Genomic DNA, 19,593 nt, shown 5'->3' on the forward strand with positions numbered 1-19,593 from the left:
AAGCTATTGGTAACTACTCACATCTTCATCCTCGTCTTCGTCTTCACTCCTATGAGAATACTGTTGACTCACAAGTGGTTCTTTTTTAACTAAAAAATAGAATATTGCTTTAATATAATATTAAAATTCAATAATAAATAAATGGGGCGTATTCAAAAAAAAACACTCAGACTTGTCAATTCATATTTTCAGTTGCGAATGTCTTACAATTTTATACAGGGTGTGTAATGTAGAAGTATCCAATAAAAATTTTCTTATTTTAAATGGAATACCTCGGATATTAAAAAAAAGTTTGATGATTTTAAAAAGAATTAAATGTTTTAATTATATCCACATAAAAATGGTATAGTTTTCCAAGCTAAAGCCGATAGTCTGAGTGTTTCCAGTATTCTGAGTGTTTCAATACTAAAAATCTACGTGACAAAAAGTCATTTTATTTTTAGACAATATAATATAGAATAAATGTTTTTCCAAGATAAATAGTCATATTTGGTAACTGAAAAATACCTTCAGTACAATAAAATTTGTTTTTAATGGTGCGTGTAACATAGTCAATATGCAAACGCCCAAAAGCTGACCAGATTGCAGAGCCTAGTCTATTTGGTAATTACTGGACCATGAGAACAAAACCTGCGGCACTACTAAATATTCTTCTTGGCCTACCAGACTAGATTAAGAGGGTGCAATGTTCACTTAGGACTAGTGGCGGCTTGCTAATAGGGGCGCAAGGGCGCGCGCCCCCCCAGTAATTTCATTAAAAATTACTTATTTTAAATTTCAAACTCGTGTGCAGTAATTATTAATTATATTATACTCTATTTCAGAAGTGTGTAGAGCAATAAAACCTCATTAGGTATGCAAAAGTGGTACCTGGTGATCCACCAATATTTTATGCCACTACCTTAGTTGGGTATTAGTTTCAATGTAAAATTCTTTCTTTGCATTGATTGCAGGTAGTGCCACCCGGTTTTGGGTCAATTTATGAGTTTTGCCCATTGTTACCCACTGATAAACATTGAAAACGGTTCGCCAAAGGCGTGTAACTGGGACTTGTTTTTTACCTTATAATTAATGTACTTAAATGCTATTTTATTTTAGAAAGTTACTTTTGTTTAAATGGAATAATATATTTTTTTCACAAATTTATTGAACATAATATGTAGAGTAAAACAGTTGAAAATGTCACTTTTGGATCTGGCACTTTTTGAACAGTGTATAACAATTTTAAATTATAATAGATTGTAGTCTTCTTCGTCATCTGACGAACTGTCATCACCTCTTGACATTATAATTAAAGGATCGACTGTCTGATCGATGAGGTTGTCAAGATCCCACATTTTGTCCTCTTGCTTAATTACATGCTGGACTGCTTTTCGCCAATTCTCTGGTGTCGCTTCCGTAATGGCTTGATCAAACAGTAGCTTAACATCTTTCATTTTAAAAGTCGTGTTTTGTCTTGCTACAAATCCTTTTACCTGCGCCCATATCAGTTCTATAGGATTTAGTTCGCAATGATATGGCGGTAAGCGCAGTACAGTTATATTATATTTTTCGGCTATATCTTCCACGGCGTATTTCATGAAACGAGTTTTGTGTAAGTTTGCTATTGCCAGCAGTTCTTTTTTTGTCAAATTTGCTTCAAACGCAATACCTTTTGCAGTCAGCCAATCGATAATTTCTTGCTTTCTCCAACTTGAAGTTGGCGTCTTCTCTATTCGCCGTGAATAATAGCTTGCGTTATCCATAACCACCACCGAATTAGCCGGAAGAAATTTTATCATTTCACCAAAATAGTCCTCGAAAACGTCTGAGTTCATGTCTTCATGGTAATCTCCTGTGCGAGTCGACTCAAAGGTTAGCAGACCTTCTTTTAAAAATCCCTCTTCGCTTCCAATATGTGTGATTATAAGTCTTTTTCCTTTTCCCGAAGGTACTTTAATACCCATAGACAGGCCTTCTATGAAAGCTTGGCGAGCACTGGTTATATTTTTGTCTTGCCACATTTTTTGGACTATATAACCTTCGTTAATCCACGTCTCATCAAGATAAAAAACTTTCTTTTGCTCCCTGCGGTACTGCTTGATACTTCTCAAGTATTGTCGTCTCCAACAAACAATTTCGTCGCTCTCCAGTAAAAGTGCTTTGCGGTTATGCTTTTCCCAGGCAAAATCCATATTTTTTAAAGTTTTCCATAAAAGTTTTCTACTTCATCAACGGAATACTGTCATCTCGGCCAAGCTATTAAAAATTTTGTCTAGGGTGGGTATTTCCTTTTTAAAATAAAAAGAGTGAACTTTTCTTCGAATTATACATTTAGCATTTTCATCAAGGACTTTTGTAGGTCGTCCTGGCTTTTGCTTGGGAGATTCCACTTGACCTGCTACTTTTCTTTCCTGCAACAATTTGAAAATGGTGGACTTTCCAATTCCACTCATTCGAGAACATTTTTCAACAATTTCTTGCACAGTAAAACTAGGGTAATCGTGTTTTATGCAATCATGTACATTTAAAATAATAACTTTTTCACTCAGCGATAGTGGAGAATTTTTAGTACATCTTTTCGTTGGACTGAATACCTCCATTTTTTAAATATTGGGATAATAATATTGTGATTACACTACAGCGTAGCAGTGACTACTAACGTTTAAAATATGATTTAAAAGTATTTATAGTCTGTATATATTACCTGACCCCATTTTTGCATGTTACAAAGTGTTAAAAGATAGGTACCTATACAAAAGGATTAAAAGTATTTATTTAGTATTTAATCTCTTTCAAAATAAAGGCATTTAATCCGTGAAAATTAAATTCATAAATATTATAAGTACCTGCGCCTATGAACTACCACGAAATGTAGCCAAACAGAACGGAATTCCCCAGTTTATTGCTCTATACACTTCTGAAATAGAGTATAGATATATTTTTTATCAACCCGCGAGTTAAAGGACAACAACCGGCATTTGCTTTTTTAAAAAACAAATTTATTGAGAACAGGGACTAACTTAACTTACAACTAACTTGATTGATAGATAATGACTACATCGATTACTATATTAATTGTTATTGCTCTTGTCTATTACATTATATTTATACGTTCTAAAAATGATGACAATACAAACTAAGCTATTTCTAAATAAAGTATGCAGGGTCGGCATAAGGTGGCGGGTTGGTACCCGTAACTCCTCCCTCCTAAGAAATGAGCCCAGGGGTGAATTATATGACAATATGGCTCGGATTCTGTAGGGTTTCTTCGTCGTCACTAGTCGTGGTGGTGGTTTGGTTGGGATGTTTTCTTTTGGTCTGGATTAATTTTCTTGTCTTTCTTAGCAACAGGAAGGCGGCTACAGTGGTCATCAGGATATACAGGATGATGGTCCATACGCTAACATTTGTTATATGGACAGGTCCTTGGCTGGTTCCTTCTATTTTCTTGGCTTGGATGTCCATCATGGTTTGAATGTTCTTAAGTTCATCGAAGTTTAAGCTATTGAGTTCAAAGGGCTGTAAATCAATAGCATTAGGGTGAACATTTAAGTCTAAGGTCAGCTTGGGTAATTCAATGTTGTGAAAATGGGTGTTTGTATCGTGAAAACTTCTAATCTGGAAGTCCTGAACTTGTATGGTGCAGCTAGGGTTTAACTCAAGGACAAGGGTGCCTTGGATTGGGATATTTTCTTTATTATGGCCACATTGTTGGACAGCTACGGTTTTTTGGGGTGAAACAATTATCCATTTTTCTTGTTCCAGCTTCTGGATTTTCAAAGACTTGACCTCGGTTTGAATGGCTCGACAATTTGAGGGATGTTTTGAATACAACATCATTTGTACTTCACATGGCGGATCCTCGGATACGCTCAGAGGGCTGTTTTCTTTGCAGAGGTAGATTTCTGTAGCTACCTCTTGACATTTGGCATTGAACAGTACATATGAGTGTTCATTTAGGATAAGGTATTGACTTTGAGGGATAATTATTTGGTAAATGGAATTTAAGGGTACGGGCAAAGGGTAGAGGTGATATAGTACATAATTTTCAAGTTCAACTATAGGTACCTCTATTATAAAGAATATTTTGTTTTCCTTTGTATAACCCTTAATTTCGACAATTTTTTCGAATAGTAAAATGTTCTCTAAAGTTGCTGCAAATGGTAACTTAGTTTTACTTAAGTTAGGGCCAATTAATTTTATTTCATTTAGAAGTTCTTTTGGGTCGATTATAGAGCTGTGAAATATATTTAATTTCGAGAACGTAATCGCTATTTCGATGTTATCCAAGATATCGTATATATTTTGATACGCATTTATCACTTGAGAGACAAGTATTTCACTTAAAAAGAAAGAGTATGTATTTGTATTATTCAAATTCATTTGTTTAACCACCAATTCTAGTTTTTTTACACGATTTTCTAAAATACGTTGATTATGTGACAAATTTTTGCTTATGCTTTCGAAATGTTCGACAGATTTTTTAGATATGGTTATTTGCTCTTTTATAAACGTTTTTTGCGAATTTTGGTTATTAGAGATTTCCAAAATAGCTTTGTCATATTTTTCAGCATCTTCTTGTGCGAGATTACCAGTTATGGTTTTTATAATGGAACCTAAACCGTTAATAAGTCCACGTTTGTTTCGGTTGTTAAATAAGGGATTTAGTTGTTCAATTTGTAAGTTTACTTTAGCACTTAACGAATTGACTAGATTATAGGAGTTTAAAAAGGAGTTATTGTCAAAGAATTTATGAATTGATTCTTTTAGTTTTATAAAAGTCTGTTCTAGGTATTTGGTTTCTTGGATTATGTCACTTACGTCAAAAATTTGTACAAAAGACCAATAGTCTGCTGTGTTTTGGGCATTGCCGAGTTTAAGTGGTAGTAGTCCAGGGTTCTGGTTGAGGTTATGGAATTGGGGAAGGGCTAGTTCTCTTCCAACGAAGGTGAGGATTCTGTAACAACAGGGGGTTTTCTTAATTCTTTAACGTGAATTGTTGTTACCTTTTTAGATTGTTTATTTTTTACTTTAACTTTATTATGTTGTAGTAGTTGTAGTATTTCGTAGGGGCCTTTAAACTTATTGTCTTTTTTGTTTCTAGTGTTGTTAACTATATAAACAGTTTGACCTATTTTAAATTGTGTTTGTTCTGGTCCGGCAGTGTTATGCTTTTCTACGATTTTTCTTTTTGTTTGATCGATGTTTTCTGTCACTTTTTGGTAAATGTGTTTGACTTTTTCCTTGTGATTGTTAACGTAATCATTATAGAATGTGGGTTCTATAATATCGCAGGGATCTCTACAATTAGTATGTCCAAGGGTTAGTTCAAAGGGAGTAAACTTTGTTGTTGAGTGTATAGAATTATTATAGGCAATTATTGCGTAATTCATTAAAGAAGATACATTATCTGATTTATGTTTGTGTCTAAGAATTCGCAGGTGTTCAATTAGAGTCGAGTGAAATCTTTCAACAGGTGAATTAGATTCATGATGGAGTGGTGTAGTAAAATGTATTTTGATTTTGTGCGCTTTTAGTAATTCTTGTACAGTTTCATTCTTAAATTCGGAACCATTGTCCATAATAATTTTTTGGGGGATGCCATAAAATGAAAAATATTTTATTAGGGCATTAGAAATTTCGATAGCAGTTTTTCCAAAAATTGGAATTGCTTGTCCTAATTTTGTAAAGGGGTCAATTAATGTTAGGAAGTCTTGATTGTCGAATTTAAATACGTCAATGTGAATTAACTCAAAAGGTTTGCCTACTGTTTCGGTTAGAACCAGGGGAACATAAGGTTTTGTTCTGGAATATTTAGTGAGTTGACATGTTTCGCAATCATTAATATAGTTTGTAACATCTGTTTTCATGGAGGGCCAATAGTAATTTCTTTTAAGGTGTTCTAGAGTTTCGTTAATTCCTCTATGATTACATTTGCCTTCATGTTGGTGTTTTATTAACAATATTTTATGGTCGTATTCTCGTATGTTAGTGACTATTTTTGTACACTTAATTAGTTTCAGTCCAGAGCTATAGAAATTTTTTAAATACACTTTGTTAAAATCTAAATAAAGTGAGTCGTCATAAAAATATAGATAAAATGTTTTATTTCCGGTGGTGTAGGTTTTTAGTAAATCAAATATTAGTTGGTCGTTTGATTTAGGGATTTTTACTAAAAGAAGTTTTAGATGTTCGAACTTATCGTGTATAACATCAAGTTTGTTTATGGAATGTCTAGAGATGATCATTTGGTGTGGTTTGTTATTTATTATGTCATCTAGTATTTTAATTCCTTCACTAAGATTATCAGGGTCACTGCATGAATGCGGTGTTGCCAAAGTTGGGGTATTGTCTATGACTTCTAAATTCGTGTTATTGTTAGCTGGTCTTATTAAAATATCTTGCAATATTTTAATTTTTGGGGACTTTCGTTGTTCGTTTTCATTAAGGTTTATGGTCGGGTTGGAGTTATAGTTGGTGCTTGTCGATGGTTGCGGGTTAAAGTATTGCGATTCAGGTGGATAAGGGCGGGAATAAATTGTATCATGATTTTCGAGAGGATTTTCAGCTATATTACGCAAAAAATCTAAAATGTCATTGTTGACTTCGCCTGGATTGTTAATGATGCTTTCGTTTTCTAAAGCGTTTATTTGAATTCTGGAAAGGGCATCGGCATTGGTGTTTTGAGTACCTTTTTTATAGATTATTTCGTAATCAAACTCTTCAAGCTTGAGGCGCCATCTGATAAGTTTACTATTTGGTTCTTTTAAACTAAAAAGCCAAACAAGAGGACGATGATCGCTATAAATTTTAAATTTCTTTCCATAGAGATAAGGGCGGAAGTATTTACATGCCCAAACTATTGCTAAAAGTTCTTTCTCAATAGTAGAATATCTGGATTCACTATCATTAAGTGTGCGGCTGGCATAAGCTACAGGTTTGTCATTTGGGACGTTGCCTTGTGAAAGAACGGCTCCTATTGCAAAATTACTTGCATCGGTGGTAAGGATGAATGTTTTTTCGAAATCGGGGTACTGAAGGATAGGGGCATTAATTAGCAGTTGTTTACAATGCTCGAAAGATCGGATAAATTCAGGAGAATGAATTACTTTTGAATCTTTTTTTAAGCAAGCTGTCATGGGCTTAGTTATTTTTGCAAAGTCTTTGATAAAACGTCTGTAATAGCCTAGAAGACCCAAAAAGGCTTTAATTTCTTTTGGACTTTTGGGAATTGGAAATTTCTGGATAGCAGATATTTTATCTGGATTTGGTTTGACTCCATTGGATGTAACGACATGTCCGAGATATTGGACTTCTTTTCTGAGAAACTCGCATTTGTCCAGTTGAACTTTAAAATTCGATTCACGAAGTCGTGAAAAAACTTGTTTTAGACGAGAAAGATGTTCTTCAAGGGATGTGCTAAATATTATTATGTCATCGAGATAAACTACGCAGATTTCATTTTGGAGGCCACGAAGGATGTTATCCATCACTCTCTGAAAGGTGGAGGGTGCGTTTTTAAGACCGAATGGCATTCGACAAAACTCAAAATGTCCAGACTCAGTAGAAAAAGCGGTTTTAGAAATATCATGTGGATCCATCTCGATTTGGTGGAAACCATTGGCGAGATCTAAAGTGGAAAAATACTGACTTCGACCAAGTTTGTCCAGAATATCGGCAATATTGGGAAGGAGGTATTTATCTCCTACAGTGCGCTCGTTTAATCGCCTGAAATCTATAACGACTCTCCATTTGCGTTTGCCAGAAGAATCAAGCTTTTTTGGAACGATCCATATTGGACTGGACCAGGGAGAAACTGAATTTCGAATAATTCCTTGATCTAGCATTTTAGAAACTTGTTCCTTGACTTCTTTTTTGTGAATCTCGGGGTAGCGGTAAGTTTTAGTGAAAATGGGGCTTTCGTCTGTTAAATTTATTTTGTGTTGAATTTGGTTTGTAAAAGTTAATGGGATTTTGTCACAATAAAAGATGTCTCTAAAATTAAAGCATAATTTTCTGAGATTTTCTTTTTCTTCTTTATTACAGTGTTGTAAGCGTAAATTTTTCAGATTTTCTTTTAATAGATTGTCATGTTCGATAGTAAGAGTTTGTTCACTTTCCATTTTTTGACAAAAATTTACGTCTAAAGAATTTATTGGTTCAACGTTAAATGATTTATTTATGTTGATTTTGACGGGGGTCTCGTTAGAATTAGTGACCATAGTATAAGCGTAAAAGTTAGAAATGTTTACTAATGCTTTTGGAATTTCTACTCCATTTTCGAAATTTATGTAATCAAAAATTCCTAAACCAGATTCAATAGTCACAGGTAGTTTAATAACTTCTTGCGATCTTGGTGAAACGATTATAGAAAAGTTTTGAAAAAAATTGTCGGAATTATTATTGGTTATTTCTTTAGAGTTTTCGAAAATTATTGGAATGTCAGAGTTTTGTGTAGAAAGTTTACTATTTTTTAGGTCAATTTTAGCGTTTAGTTGTTTTAATAGATCAGTACCAATCAAACCATCATATTTTTGAGAGAAGCTAAATAAATAAAATTTGTGTGAGCCACGGGTGTTAAATATTTTAAAAATAGGGATGTTAGCAACTTCATCGTGAAAGGACTTAGCGTGTGCCGTCTGTATATTAAATATCTCATTTGAAATGTGATTCTTGAAACATTTGTATGCTAGTTGCGGACTCATCAAACTTCTCGAGCTTCCAGTGTCGATTAAAAAATAAGCTTGTATTTCTGGGATGTAAACGTACGGTAAATCTGATCTGATATTGTTAAGGTATATTATGTTACGGGTTCGTGGTTTGTGATTTCGTGAAAATTTTGCTGTTCAGATGTATTGTAGGGTTCATCGGAACTATGAGGTAGATGACTTTGATCGTGTGATGAACTATCATGAGGTTCATCGTATTGAGTTTCTGGGAATGCACCAGTTAATTGTGCATGTGGCGACAAAATTTCACTGTGATAATCAGAATAATTGTAATTTAAATTAATATAGGGGTCATTGGAATAATTGTCAGGATCGTAGTAATTATTTTCTGAATATTCGGGGTAGGCGGATTCCAAATTATTATGGATAATAGTGTTGCCAGAACTTGTATCCATAGGCTCAGGTTGATTTCTTCGAATAATAGAGCTTGCTCGGGGATTAAAATTATTTGGTCTACTTGGGGGTAGAAAAGGTTGTCTAAAAGTAGAGCTGTTACTACTTCTAAAAAGGTGGGGCTGTGAAGTAGAGTCAGTACGAGATCTATTTTGGAAGTTATTGCCTAGATGAACAGGGCCTTGAGGAAAATTTGAACTATTCAAATTGTGGGGAATTGATCCAATACCTTGTGGTACATTAGATCTGAAAATATTTTGAGGTAATGGGGTCGGTTGAGGAGCATTTCTATATGGAAAATTAGAGGTTGGAATATTCGTATATGGTCGTTGTTGGGGTTGATGCCTGGAAGAATGTAGGAAATTTCGAGGTGGTAAGGGTGGTAAAGTAAGCGGTCTTGAATAGTTTTGTTGAAAATTCTTGCCTTGAGAAAAATAAAGAAAGTTCTCTTCTTCTACGACTAAAGAAATTGCTTTTTCCAAAGTGTCAGGGTTTCTTAGCCTAACAACAAGTTGGATTTGGTAAGGTAATCCATTTAAAAATGTTTTAAGGGCAAAATCTTCGTAATGTGCTAACTTAATTCTACGTTCATTTTCATCTGCAACGGAAGTATTGAGTTTTGAAAATAAGAGTGAACGAGCACCTTGCACTCTCATACCAAATTGAACAGGATTTTCATTTCTACGTATTTTTAGTAAAATTAAATCTTGTATCAAACATTCAATACTACGCTGATCTGAAAAAGCTATTAAAAGTGCGTCTTTAATTAATAACCATGAATTTAAATCTGAGTTAGAGCATATGAGATCGGCTGCACGACCTCTCAGTTTCATTAAAATTGTATCAATTAAAGCTAAATTTATCGGATTATTTAAATTAGCGGCATCTTGAAAGTTTTGAAGTACATGCTCACAAAGCAGTGATAAATCTATTGAGTTGTCTTGGATTGCCATCAAAAGTAGGGATATTGTCAGCTTGATATCTTAACATACCAATATCTATTTGACTCATTTTCTTTTTTTCGATAGTAATTGAAGGTAAAGGTCTTAGTTCTTCGTGAGAAACGGTTTGCAAAAAATTTATGAACTCGTTGAGTTCTCTTATTTCATGCTCAGACATAAAAGAAATTCAAAAATCTAGTAAAATTTACAATTATTAACTGAAAAAATTGTAAAAATAAAGGTTATAAAAAGGTAAAGCGTCTTTTTATAAAGAAATAAAAATAAATGGTAAAAACTTCAATTAAAATTGCACTCAAATAAAATAAAATACACCTTGGTAAATATTAAAATATACCAAAATACTCGAAAATAAATGCAAAAATATATCACCAAAAGGATTTAAAAATAATGGTAAGGAAAAATGTTCACTTACAGTAAGGTTCTTGCCAAAATTTCCATTTGTCTCTTAGCCTAATTTCCTAAAGGAATCGATTTTTGTATTCCCAGGACCTAAACTATAGCTGTTCTCAATCCGGTGTTGAACGGGTGGTTGCTTCAATTGGATCGCTGCAGGTACTTCCGACGATTCTTGTTCTTTGAAGGTTTCTGCAGGTCTTCTTTCAGCTTCCAGGGATTGTAGCGGTCTTCAAACCGTAGAAACGGACCCAAATATGGCGATTTTTGTCCAATATTGGAAAGACCGAACTACCGACTGCGCCAGTTAAAGGACAACAACCGGCATTTGCTTTTTTAAAAAACAAATTTATTGAGAACAGGGACTAACTAACTTACAACTAACTTGATTAATAGATAATGACTACATCGATTACTATATTAATTGTTATTGCTCTTGTCTATTACATTATATTTATACGTTCTAAAAATGATGACAATACAAACTAAGCTATTTCTAAATAAAGTATGCAGGGTCGGCATAAGGTGGCGGGTTGGTACCCGTAACTCGCAGCAAACAGCGGGATTCAAGGTCAATTTTGCTTTAACACGGGCGGTATAGGAAGTGGTCTGACTTGTTGTAATCTATAGACGGTGCCCGTACTATAGGAGATAATGCGATATTCAAATCAACAACCAAAGTGCTCCTGGCTACCTACGTATACCGCTCTCTGTCTCGCGCAAGGTACAGCTCATCTATCTTCCTCTATTTGTCGTGGGGCGCGCTCACATCCGCGTCCATAATTTGGCCGAAAAGCTACTCTCGACGACCCATCTTCTCGGCTTTTATCACGCTCGTTACCGATAGCGAGGCGCGCAAAAATTTAGCGCCCCAGTTTTATCGTGGATTCGGCTTTTGTTTTAATGTTTTGTAAATCGGACCGCAGGCGGCAGGAAGACGTTTTTTGTTGTTTATTCGGCAAAATTTTATTTTTAATCGGTTCCGTGATCGGTGGTTTGTGTGTGTGTGAGTATTTCGAGAGTGAACAATACAATAATTATTATTGAAATTTAATAATGAATCGTGTAAGCTTTTTATTAACTCTATTTTTCAAATCTTTCACTGGAAGAAAAAGTAAACATTAAGACTTTAGGCAGACCTTTGCCGGATTTAAATATTGACTAAGATTTGTCGATATTTGAATCAAGCATTGCCAAAATAAGAAACGACACCAATAATATTAAGGCTAATGTAGAATTAAACTTTGAAGAACTGACGATAACTTGAGAAGTATTATTGCAAAAGAGGTATGTGATACAGTTGTTACGAAGGACAGATTTTCCTATCGAATTCATCTTCAAGCAGCTAACTTGTTTGATAAAGAAGCGTATCCAAAATATAACAAGACCTTTCCAGTGAATATTTTAGATAATGTAGTTCCTTTTTATCCAATGTTATGTAAAATTAGATTAAGAACTGAACTAGAAGTCATTTACTCAAGACCAGATTTCTCACAAAATATTGGAGCCATGAACTTGCTTTCATTTATTTTAGAAAATAATCTTGGCGAAACATTTGCCGAAACAATAAAATTATTAAATATCATTGTGACGACCCCAATGACAACTGCAGAGGCCGAACGCAATTTTTCCACCCTTAAGCGAATAAAAACCTTCCTGCGAAGTACTATGCTTAATGAAAGACTTAATGCTTTAGCCATGATGTCCATCAATAGAAATGTAGTGATGGAAATAAACAATTTTGATGAAAAAGTAATGGACAGATTTATAAATATGAAAGACCGTCGAGCAGATTTTACTTTTAAGAAGTAGCTTAAGAACCTATTGAACATTTATTAATATGTATAATTTTTCTTTACGTTTTAAAGTTACTTGTTATTGTTTTTAAAACCGCAGAGAGGTGGCAAAAATATTTTCGTGCGAGGTTCCGTGATGTGTAAATGCGATTGTTTTGTAACAATGTTCTTTATTTTTGATTGCCAAATTAAGACATTTATGTGCAAACTTTTTGTGATTGTACCATGATGACTGCAAACCGTCATGTCTTAGATATTATAACATATACTTAGGTACGTCCAGTTATATTTTTTTTTATTTATTAGTAAGTATATATTTATTTGGATTTGCGCGCCCCTCCATAGTCAAATGTCACGAGCCGCCACTACTTAGGACAAGGCCATATGATGACGATTGCTCTCAGGATGTGTAAGAGCATACCAATGCTGACATCCAGATGCACTACAGCAAGTGGCAAACTAAGGTTAAAGAAGGGATCTCGACAAGGGAAGAATGGTCGGTGAACCAAATCAAAAATCCAAATGGTTTCCACGCCTGGTACACAGATGGAACATGAATGACAAGCACCAAATCGACCGGAGCCGGAGTGTACAGGATAGAAACGAACAGAGGGAAATCCTTTCCGCTAGGGAAACACACCACAGTTTTCCAAGAGAAAGTGTTTGCTATCCTTGAAGTAGCAAGCAAACGGGGACCATTGGAAGGTAATAGGGATATTTACATCTACTCTGATAGTCAAGCTGCCCTCAAGGCGATCCAGAAACCCAGGGCCAGCTCAGCGCTAGTCCAGGAATGCAGAGACGCATTGAAAAGGCTTGCAGCACACAGGGAAGTGAGACTGAGGTGGCTCCCAGGACACCAGGGTATCGAGGGCAATGAGCGGGTCTAGGGATAAATGATAAGTGGAATCGCCTGAGAAGGAAAACTTCCGGAGCAACGATACTCCAACGGGAAGATCTTAAAAATCTGGACTGGGACAACGTGCAAGCCTTTATTAAAAGGACTCAGTAAAGACCCCGCATTGGGTGTGAAGGCGTACGGGTGGGTGATTCTGAGGATGGCGAAAAGGGAACTCCTTAGCTTATTCGCCGAGCTCTAGCTCCCCCACTCTTAATACTACTACTACTACTACTAGTCAATATGCCAAGAACAAATGTTGATCGTGGAACGGTAGGGACTGTTGGATAGAGGGTGGTATGCTCATCCCCGAGGTCGCAGAAACTATAAATTATACTTATGTGAGAGGAAGGCATACTGGTCCAACCTGAGCAACTAAAACAACAGGTTTATTTAACTGCCCGCCAGCTAAGAAGTGAGCTTCAAAATATTCATAGTGTTAGTATCATTGGTCAAACAAAAAGGAATAGGGTACATAATTAAGGGGTAGGGACAATCTTTACGCTAAACGTTCTAGTACTATCCCGTGGAAATCGCGCAAGGACATTCTGGCAAGAGACTGTTATCAATTTGTGGTCCGATGTTCCTAGGGGGGCATGTACTGATACTGTGTACGAGTCAGGGTCTGAAGCCAAGACCAGATCTAGGAGACTCGCGAACTCGCCGTCTCGATCGGAGATTCTGGTAGGTTCCTCCACAAGCTGCGTAAGCCCGCATATGGTGGCAAATAGCTTAGCTTCTCGTCCTTCATCGTCGTTCTTGTTGCAGAAGCGCAGCCAGTTGATATTGTGAACGTTAAAATCACCCATACAATGATTTCTGTGCTTGGGTAGTCAATTTGCAGATGGTTAATGCAATCAACCAGGTTCAAAAAGAGCCGTCTATATTGGGTGTCGCTTGGTGGTCTGTAGATACAGCAGATAAATTTCGTAGCACCACTGGCTATTATTTTGAACCACATGACGTCGAAGTCCGCAGGTTCAAGCGTTTCCTCCCGCCGGCAACTCAACTCGTTCTTGACAAATACTGCCGATCCAAATTTTAGTCGAAATCGGGTGTGTAGGTCGTATCCAGGATAAATGAGGTGAACATTTGTTGTTGAAGGTTTCACCTTTGTTTCTGCCAATGCCAGAATGTGAGGCTTATTTGATTGCAGGTGTTGGTGTACTGCATTAATATTGGTGTTTAGGCCTCTGATGTTGCAGAAATTGATTTTTAGGCTTTTTGATCCGCCTGATGGACCTCCCCGACCAGCCTCCGCCCGGAGATCTGAATGGTTGGATCTGAACGAGTTTACCTCCGGAAAGTTTTGGTCGTGAAAGCGCCATCATGCATTTATTTTTCTTCTCCATTTCCCCTTTGGAAACCGGACACATAGACAATGCTGTGACGACTTTGCTGTGTTACTGCACGTTGCATTAATAATTTTTGAGCGTTATTTTCGTGTTTTTTCAATATGGCTGTTTATAACCGTTCCGAAAGAGTTCAACTAATTAAATGGTTTTATGGGGGCAATTCGGCAGTAAAATGTAGAGATTTGTTTTCAGTGACATTTGAGAATAGACCGATTCCTTGTGCAAAAACGGTTTTAAATGTCGTTACAAACTTTGAGACATCTTTTTGTCTTCAAGATTGTAAAGAATGCCACACAAAACGTCAAGAACCACCTGTTGAAGTGGTCCAGATAATAGAACGGCGGGAAGAAATGGTTTGCAGTACCCTAGAACTTGATTCGACACGGTCTACTAGAAGTGTTAGAGAGGAACTGGGAATGAGCAATAAAACTGTTGCTCGTATCTGGAAAAAATATGGGTACAAATGTTTCAAGTATTCAAAAACTCAGGAAATATTTCCTGAAGACCAGTGGCGAAGAATGGAATTTTGTGAAACCATGATGGAAAAGGCAAATGAAAACGAAAATTTTTTAAAACATATTTTGTTTTCTGATGAATCTTCTTTTCCATTACATGGCAAACACAATCCTTCCATTGTTCGTTATTGGTTTAAAAAAAACGAGTACAGAAGTTTTCAGTTTCGTACCCAGTATCCTCAGAAATTGAATGTTTGGGCAGGTATTTTGGGCGACAATGTTATAGGGCCATTTTTTATTGATGGCACTTTAAACGCTCAAAAGTACCTTGAGTTGCTGCAAAACCAAGTTCTTCCTGCCATTCAAATCCTACCTGATGTAGACCTGGGATCGGTTTATTTTCAGTAAGATGGCTGTCCTGCTCATAACGCGGCTAGGGTAAAAGAATTTTTAACAAATACTTTTCCTAACCGCCTTATATTTAGTGGGACTGGCGATATTAAATGGCCTCCTAGATCTCCAGATTTGCCTCCAAATGACTTTTATCTGTGGGGTTACCTTTAGCAGACCATTTACAGGCATGAATTTAGTAGGCCAACAAATTTAGAGGAGTTGCGAAATAAAATTGTCGAAGGTGCCAATTCTATTTTACCTGAAACTCTTTTGGAGGTGCGAAATAGCTTTTAGGCTAGGTTAAGTTTTCGTTTAAAGAAAGAAGGCGGTTTATTTGAGCCTTTTATTAAAGAATAATATGTTGTTAAGTTTGTTTATTAGAGTTTTATTTCTGATTTTTTATTATATTTTTATCAGAGTTGATATTTTATTTTTTATTAGAATAACGCTTTAATTTTCATTATGCAAAACACATCATATTAAACATTTTAAGATTACAATTCTATGCGGGTTTTACACATTGTCATGTCTCTAAAACCCGCATTAGAATAAATATTTTAAAAATGCCTGGATTTTCGCGTAATATTTTGGGACATTTTGTCGCCAAACGACGCAGCTCCCACGAAAGTCAGATCATTACTAATCCCGTCCTCGGGCCGGCCGCCGCACAGTGCTTCGACCAGTGGACAAAAATCGAAAAAGTGACTTGTTTTTCAGAAGTATTTAAATACCTTATCTTAAAGACCACAAACTAATAGCCACTATTCCACAAAAATGTTATCGCAAATAGCATTTTTTGTTTATAAATATTTGCGCCAAAATAATAAAATCTCGTGTGTTGACCAGTACCTTTTTGTTATTAAAACTTGAGTATACTTTGTTGGTGTTTTAAGACAAGCGGTTAAAAGTTGAAATCTTTTTTAAACATGGACAGTGTACAACAAGGTATGTACTTTAATATCATGTACTAAAAAATGTAAAAGTCGTTTATTAAACGTATATATAATATATTATTATAGTAAAATTGTCATTTAACCATAATAAATGTAAAAATAGTTTGCAATTATTTTATATTTCTCTTTAAATTTGAAACCTTGAAAAGGCATATAAAAAAAGCCTCTTAAAACCATTCGTAGTTTTTACATTTTATTGTTAATACATTTATACATTATCATTTCATATATAGTTTATCTGCGTCAGTCTGCGACGAAGCTTTAAATTTTTTTTTTTCAGAGGATGTCAAATCAATAAAGAAAGCGGATCTTTTTGAGACATGGCCATTGGAATTAAAATCCAAAACTATTTATTTATGAAAAAATCCATTCCCTTTTAAATTTGAGCAATCCCTTGCCTCAAGTTGAAACTCACTTCACCAAGCAAAGCAGAAATAAAATTAATGACCTTAATATGAAAACAACAAAAAGAAAATACAGTCAGATTTTAAATAAAAAATAGGCCTGATTGTGGACAAACCAAAGCAAGGATACGGGTCAAGCAACGATGGCAATAGAGCTCGCTTTTTTTACAATCCAGACTTAAGCTCTGAAATAACAGAAATAGACAAGCGTCTTATAATAAATTTTTCGACTATTCTTGGAACTCTTTCTAGTGGCTGTCACATTCAGGTACTAGAGTTTAAAAAAACTTTTAGATGAGACTAAACAATTATATTTAGATTTATATAATTGGTATTACATGCCAAGTAGGCATAAGGTTCTGGTACGAGAGGAAAGGACATTAATTGATGATACAAACATAAATTAAGAAAATTCTGTCAGCAGTGATTTTAGCGATAATTCTGATTCAGAATAATTTTCCTTAAACCTATATATAATATGTGTACATATTTTCCATATCTTTTTTAAGTTAAGATTTTTTTGTTATAGTTTTCAGTTTTAGTTAAAATACAAACAAAATTTTAGTTTTGATTAGATTAATTTTCACATAAAACTTAAAAGCATTTTCATGCTTAGTATTAGTACTGTTTATTTTTTGCTAAATTTAGGAGTTATTTTTTCCCACTCTTTACATTTATTATTTGTATCTGTAATATTTTTTGCCGTATTTCCTTTAAAGAAAAATTTGTAGTTGTGTGTATATACCTTTTTATTAATGTTATCACTATACATATAAATACATTATATGTATAGTGATAGTTTTTTTGGACTAAATTTCTCTCGTAAGAAATACCAGCATACTAAAGGTAACGAAAAAGAAATCGACTTTTACACTTATGGAAGTTATAGATATCGTGTACTTTAAATTTGTTATGTAATTGTATTGTTGTTATTAAAAGTTAAGTAAATAATTTAATTTTCATAGGGTAAATGGGCAAGTTACTGTTATTTTTTTATAAAAAAACTAAAAAGCAACATTTTTATTTGTCCAGCTCTTAATGTATTGGTCGCATATTTCCCTGTAACATTAGATATTAAATTATCTAAATTCTTTCAATGAAAGGGCCTTTTATTTGTGCAAAGTTGCATAAGTTTCGGAGCATTACGCTTAGCCCAATAGAAGTAACTGATTTTTGTCCCAAGGTCCTATATACTCGAAGCACTGTGCGCCGTGGCGGTTCTCTGTCGCAGGCACTCGTACACGCGCGACGTTGCAAAATTTCGCCTCTATGCGGTTTCCTATAAGTAACGACCGAAAACACGATCTGTATAGCTACACCATTCACTTTTTATTTCTCTCCGCACTCTATTGAACTTTTAGTATTAAACATTATTTGCTGTGCGTGTCATTCTCAGTTAATAAACAGTTTCCGTATACCAATATCCGTATACCAACCTTATAATGGCTGGGTTTAGATGCGATTCCTGCCAAAAAACTGTTTCAGAAAAGGACAAATATAAACTTCGTTGCAGTGGGGAATGCCGTAGAAATTTTTGTATGACCTGCCCTGGATTGGATAAGGCAAAGACAAAGGTGATACAACAAAAATACCATAACTTTAGATTTTTCTGCAGTGTTTGCGACTCACCAACTTTGAAATATCTTCATGACAAAGTTTCGCAACTCCAAAACTCTCAGATATCCCTGGAAAATGCCAATACTCTGGGAACCTGTCTAAAAAAGAATAATGACCTTTTTCCAGTGGTTTCAGAAATTTATGACATTTTAAGTTACTATGATACAAAATGGAAAAATCTATATGAAAATATAGAAGATATCCATCGCCTCCATACTGTTTCTGAAAATGGACAAGAATCTATGTTCCATTCAATTAGAGATATGAAACAGGAAATATTTAATCTGTCATCTATTCTTATGGACAATCACGATGACACTGTTAAGATCCAGGTCCATGACTCATCCGGATTTCGTTGACTGTACTGTCCTAAACTCAGGCTTTTCAGATATGTATATCAAATATCAATATCAAAAACTAAAAATGTTTCCCGCAAATTAGGCCGTATTTTCTCAGATCGAATTTCTAAATTTAATTTTCTAAATTTTAAGCCCCTGTGTCTAACAACTTACTGGAATGTCCACTCTTCTAAAGTTGATTCAGAATTTTCTAGATTTATAAAAACGCTATCTAATCTGTCTCACAAATACTTTCCTTTAAGGCCTCTCAAACTGAAAAAACATAAACCTTGGTCTACCCAAGGCTTACGTACATCTGCTAAGAACATGCGTTCATTATTCAATCTTGGAAAATTCTCGGACAGCGCTTTCTTTCATGACTATGTAAGACTATATAAAAAAGTTTATCAAAGGACTCTAAAAGCGGCAAAAGATATTTACTATAACAGGAGACTGGCAAAGTCTGGTAATGTCGCTAAATAATCATGGTCGATTGTTAATAATCAGAGAAAATAAATAATAAGAGAAATAAACCCTCTAAGTCCAATACTATCTCTACTTCTCCTGAGAACCTCAACAATTATTTTGTAAATCTAGCGAAGAATCTAATGAGTACCATAGCTCCTACCCACGATCCACTTTCATATCTTTTTAGTGCAGATGAGAGTTTACACAGTTTTTTCTTTACGCCAATAGTATTACCTGAGCTTGGCAGTACGATTAGGGAAATAAAAAATAAGAGCTCTTCTGGAACCGATGGACTCACGTTGAAAATGTTTCTAAACCTGCCAGAGTGTACATTAAACCATCTTACAAAGTTAATTAACATGTCTTTTCAAAAAGGAGTTTTTCCCAACTGCTTAAGAAGGCAATAATAATCCCTCTACATAAAGGAGGAGATAAAGATCAGTCTTCCAACTATCGC

General features: G+C 35.0%; 1 protein-coding gene across 3 annotated transcripts in view; it reads right to left on the reverse strand.

Annotated features, from left to right (window-relative positions):
• The window catches only part of LOC126746097 (uncharacterized), a 166,236-nt gene that overhangs the window by 16,252 nt on the left and 130,391 nt on the right, over nt 1–19,593 (reverse strand). For all 3 annotated transcript variants that reach the window (XM_050454207.1, XM_050454208.1, XM_050454206.1), the window contains exon 13: nt 22–89. In XM_050454207.1, coding sequence (XP_050310164.1) covers nt 22–89 — 68 coding nt within the window. The remainder of the gene's footprint in view (nt 1–21; nt 90–19,593) is intronic.

This window comes from Anthonomus grandis, chromosome 17, assembly GCF_022605725.1.
Source record: "Anthonomus grandis grandis chromosome 17, icAntGran1.3, whole genome shotgun sequence".
NCBI lineage: Eukaryota > Metazoa > Arthropoda > Insecta > Coleoptera > Curculionidae > Anthonomus > Anthonomus grandis.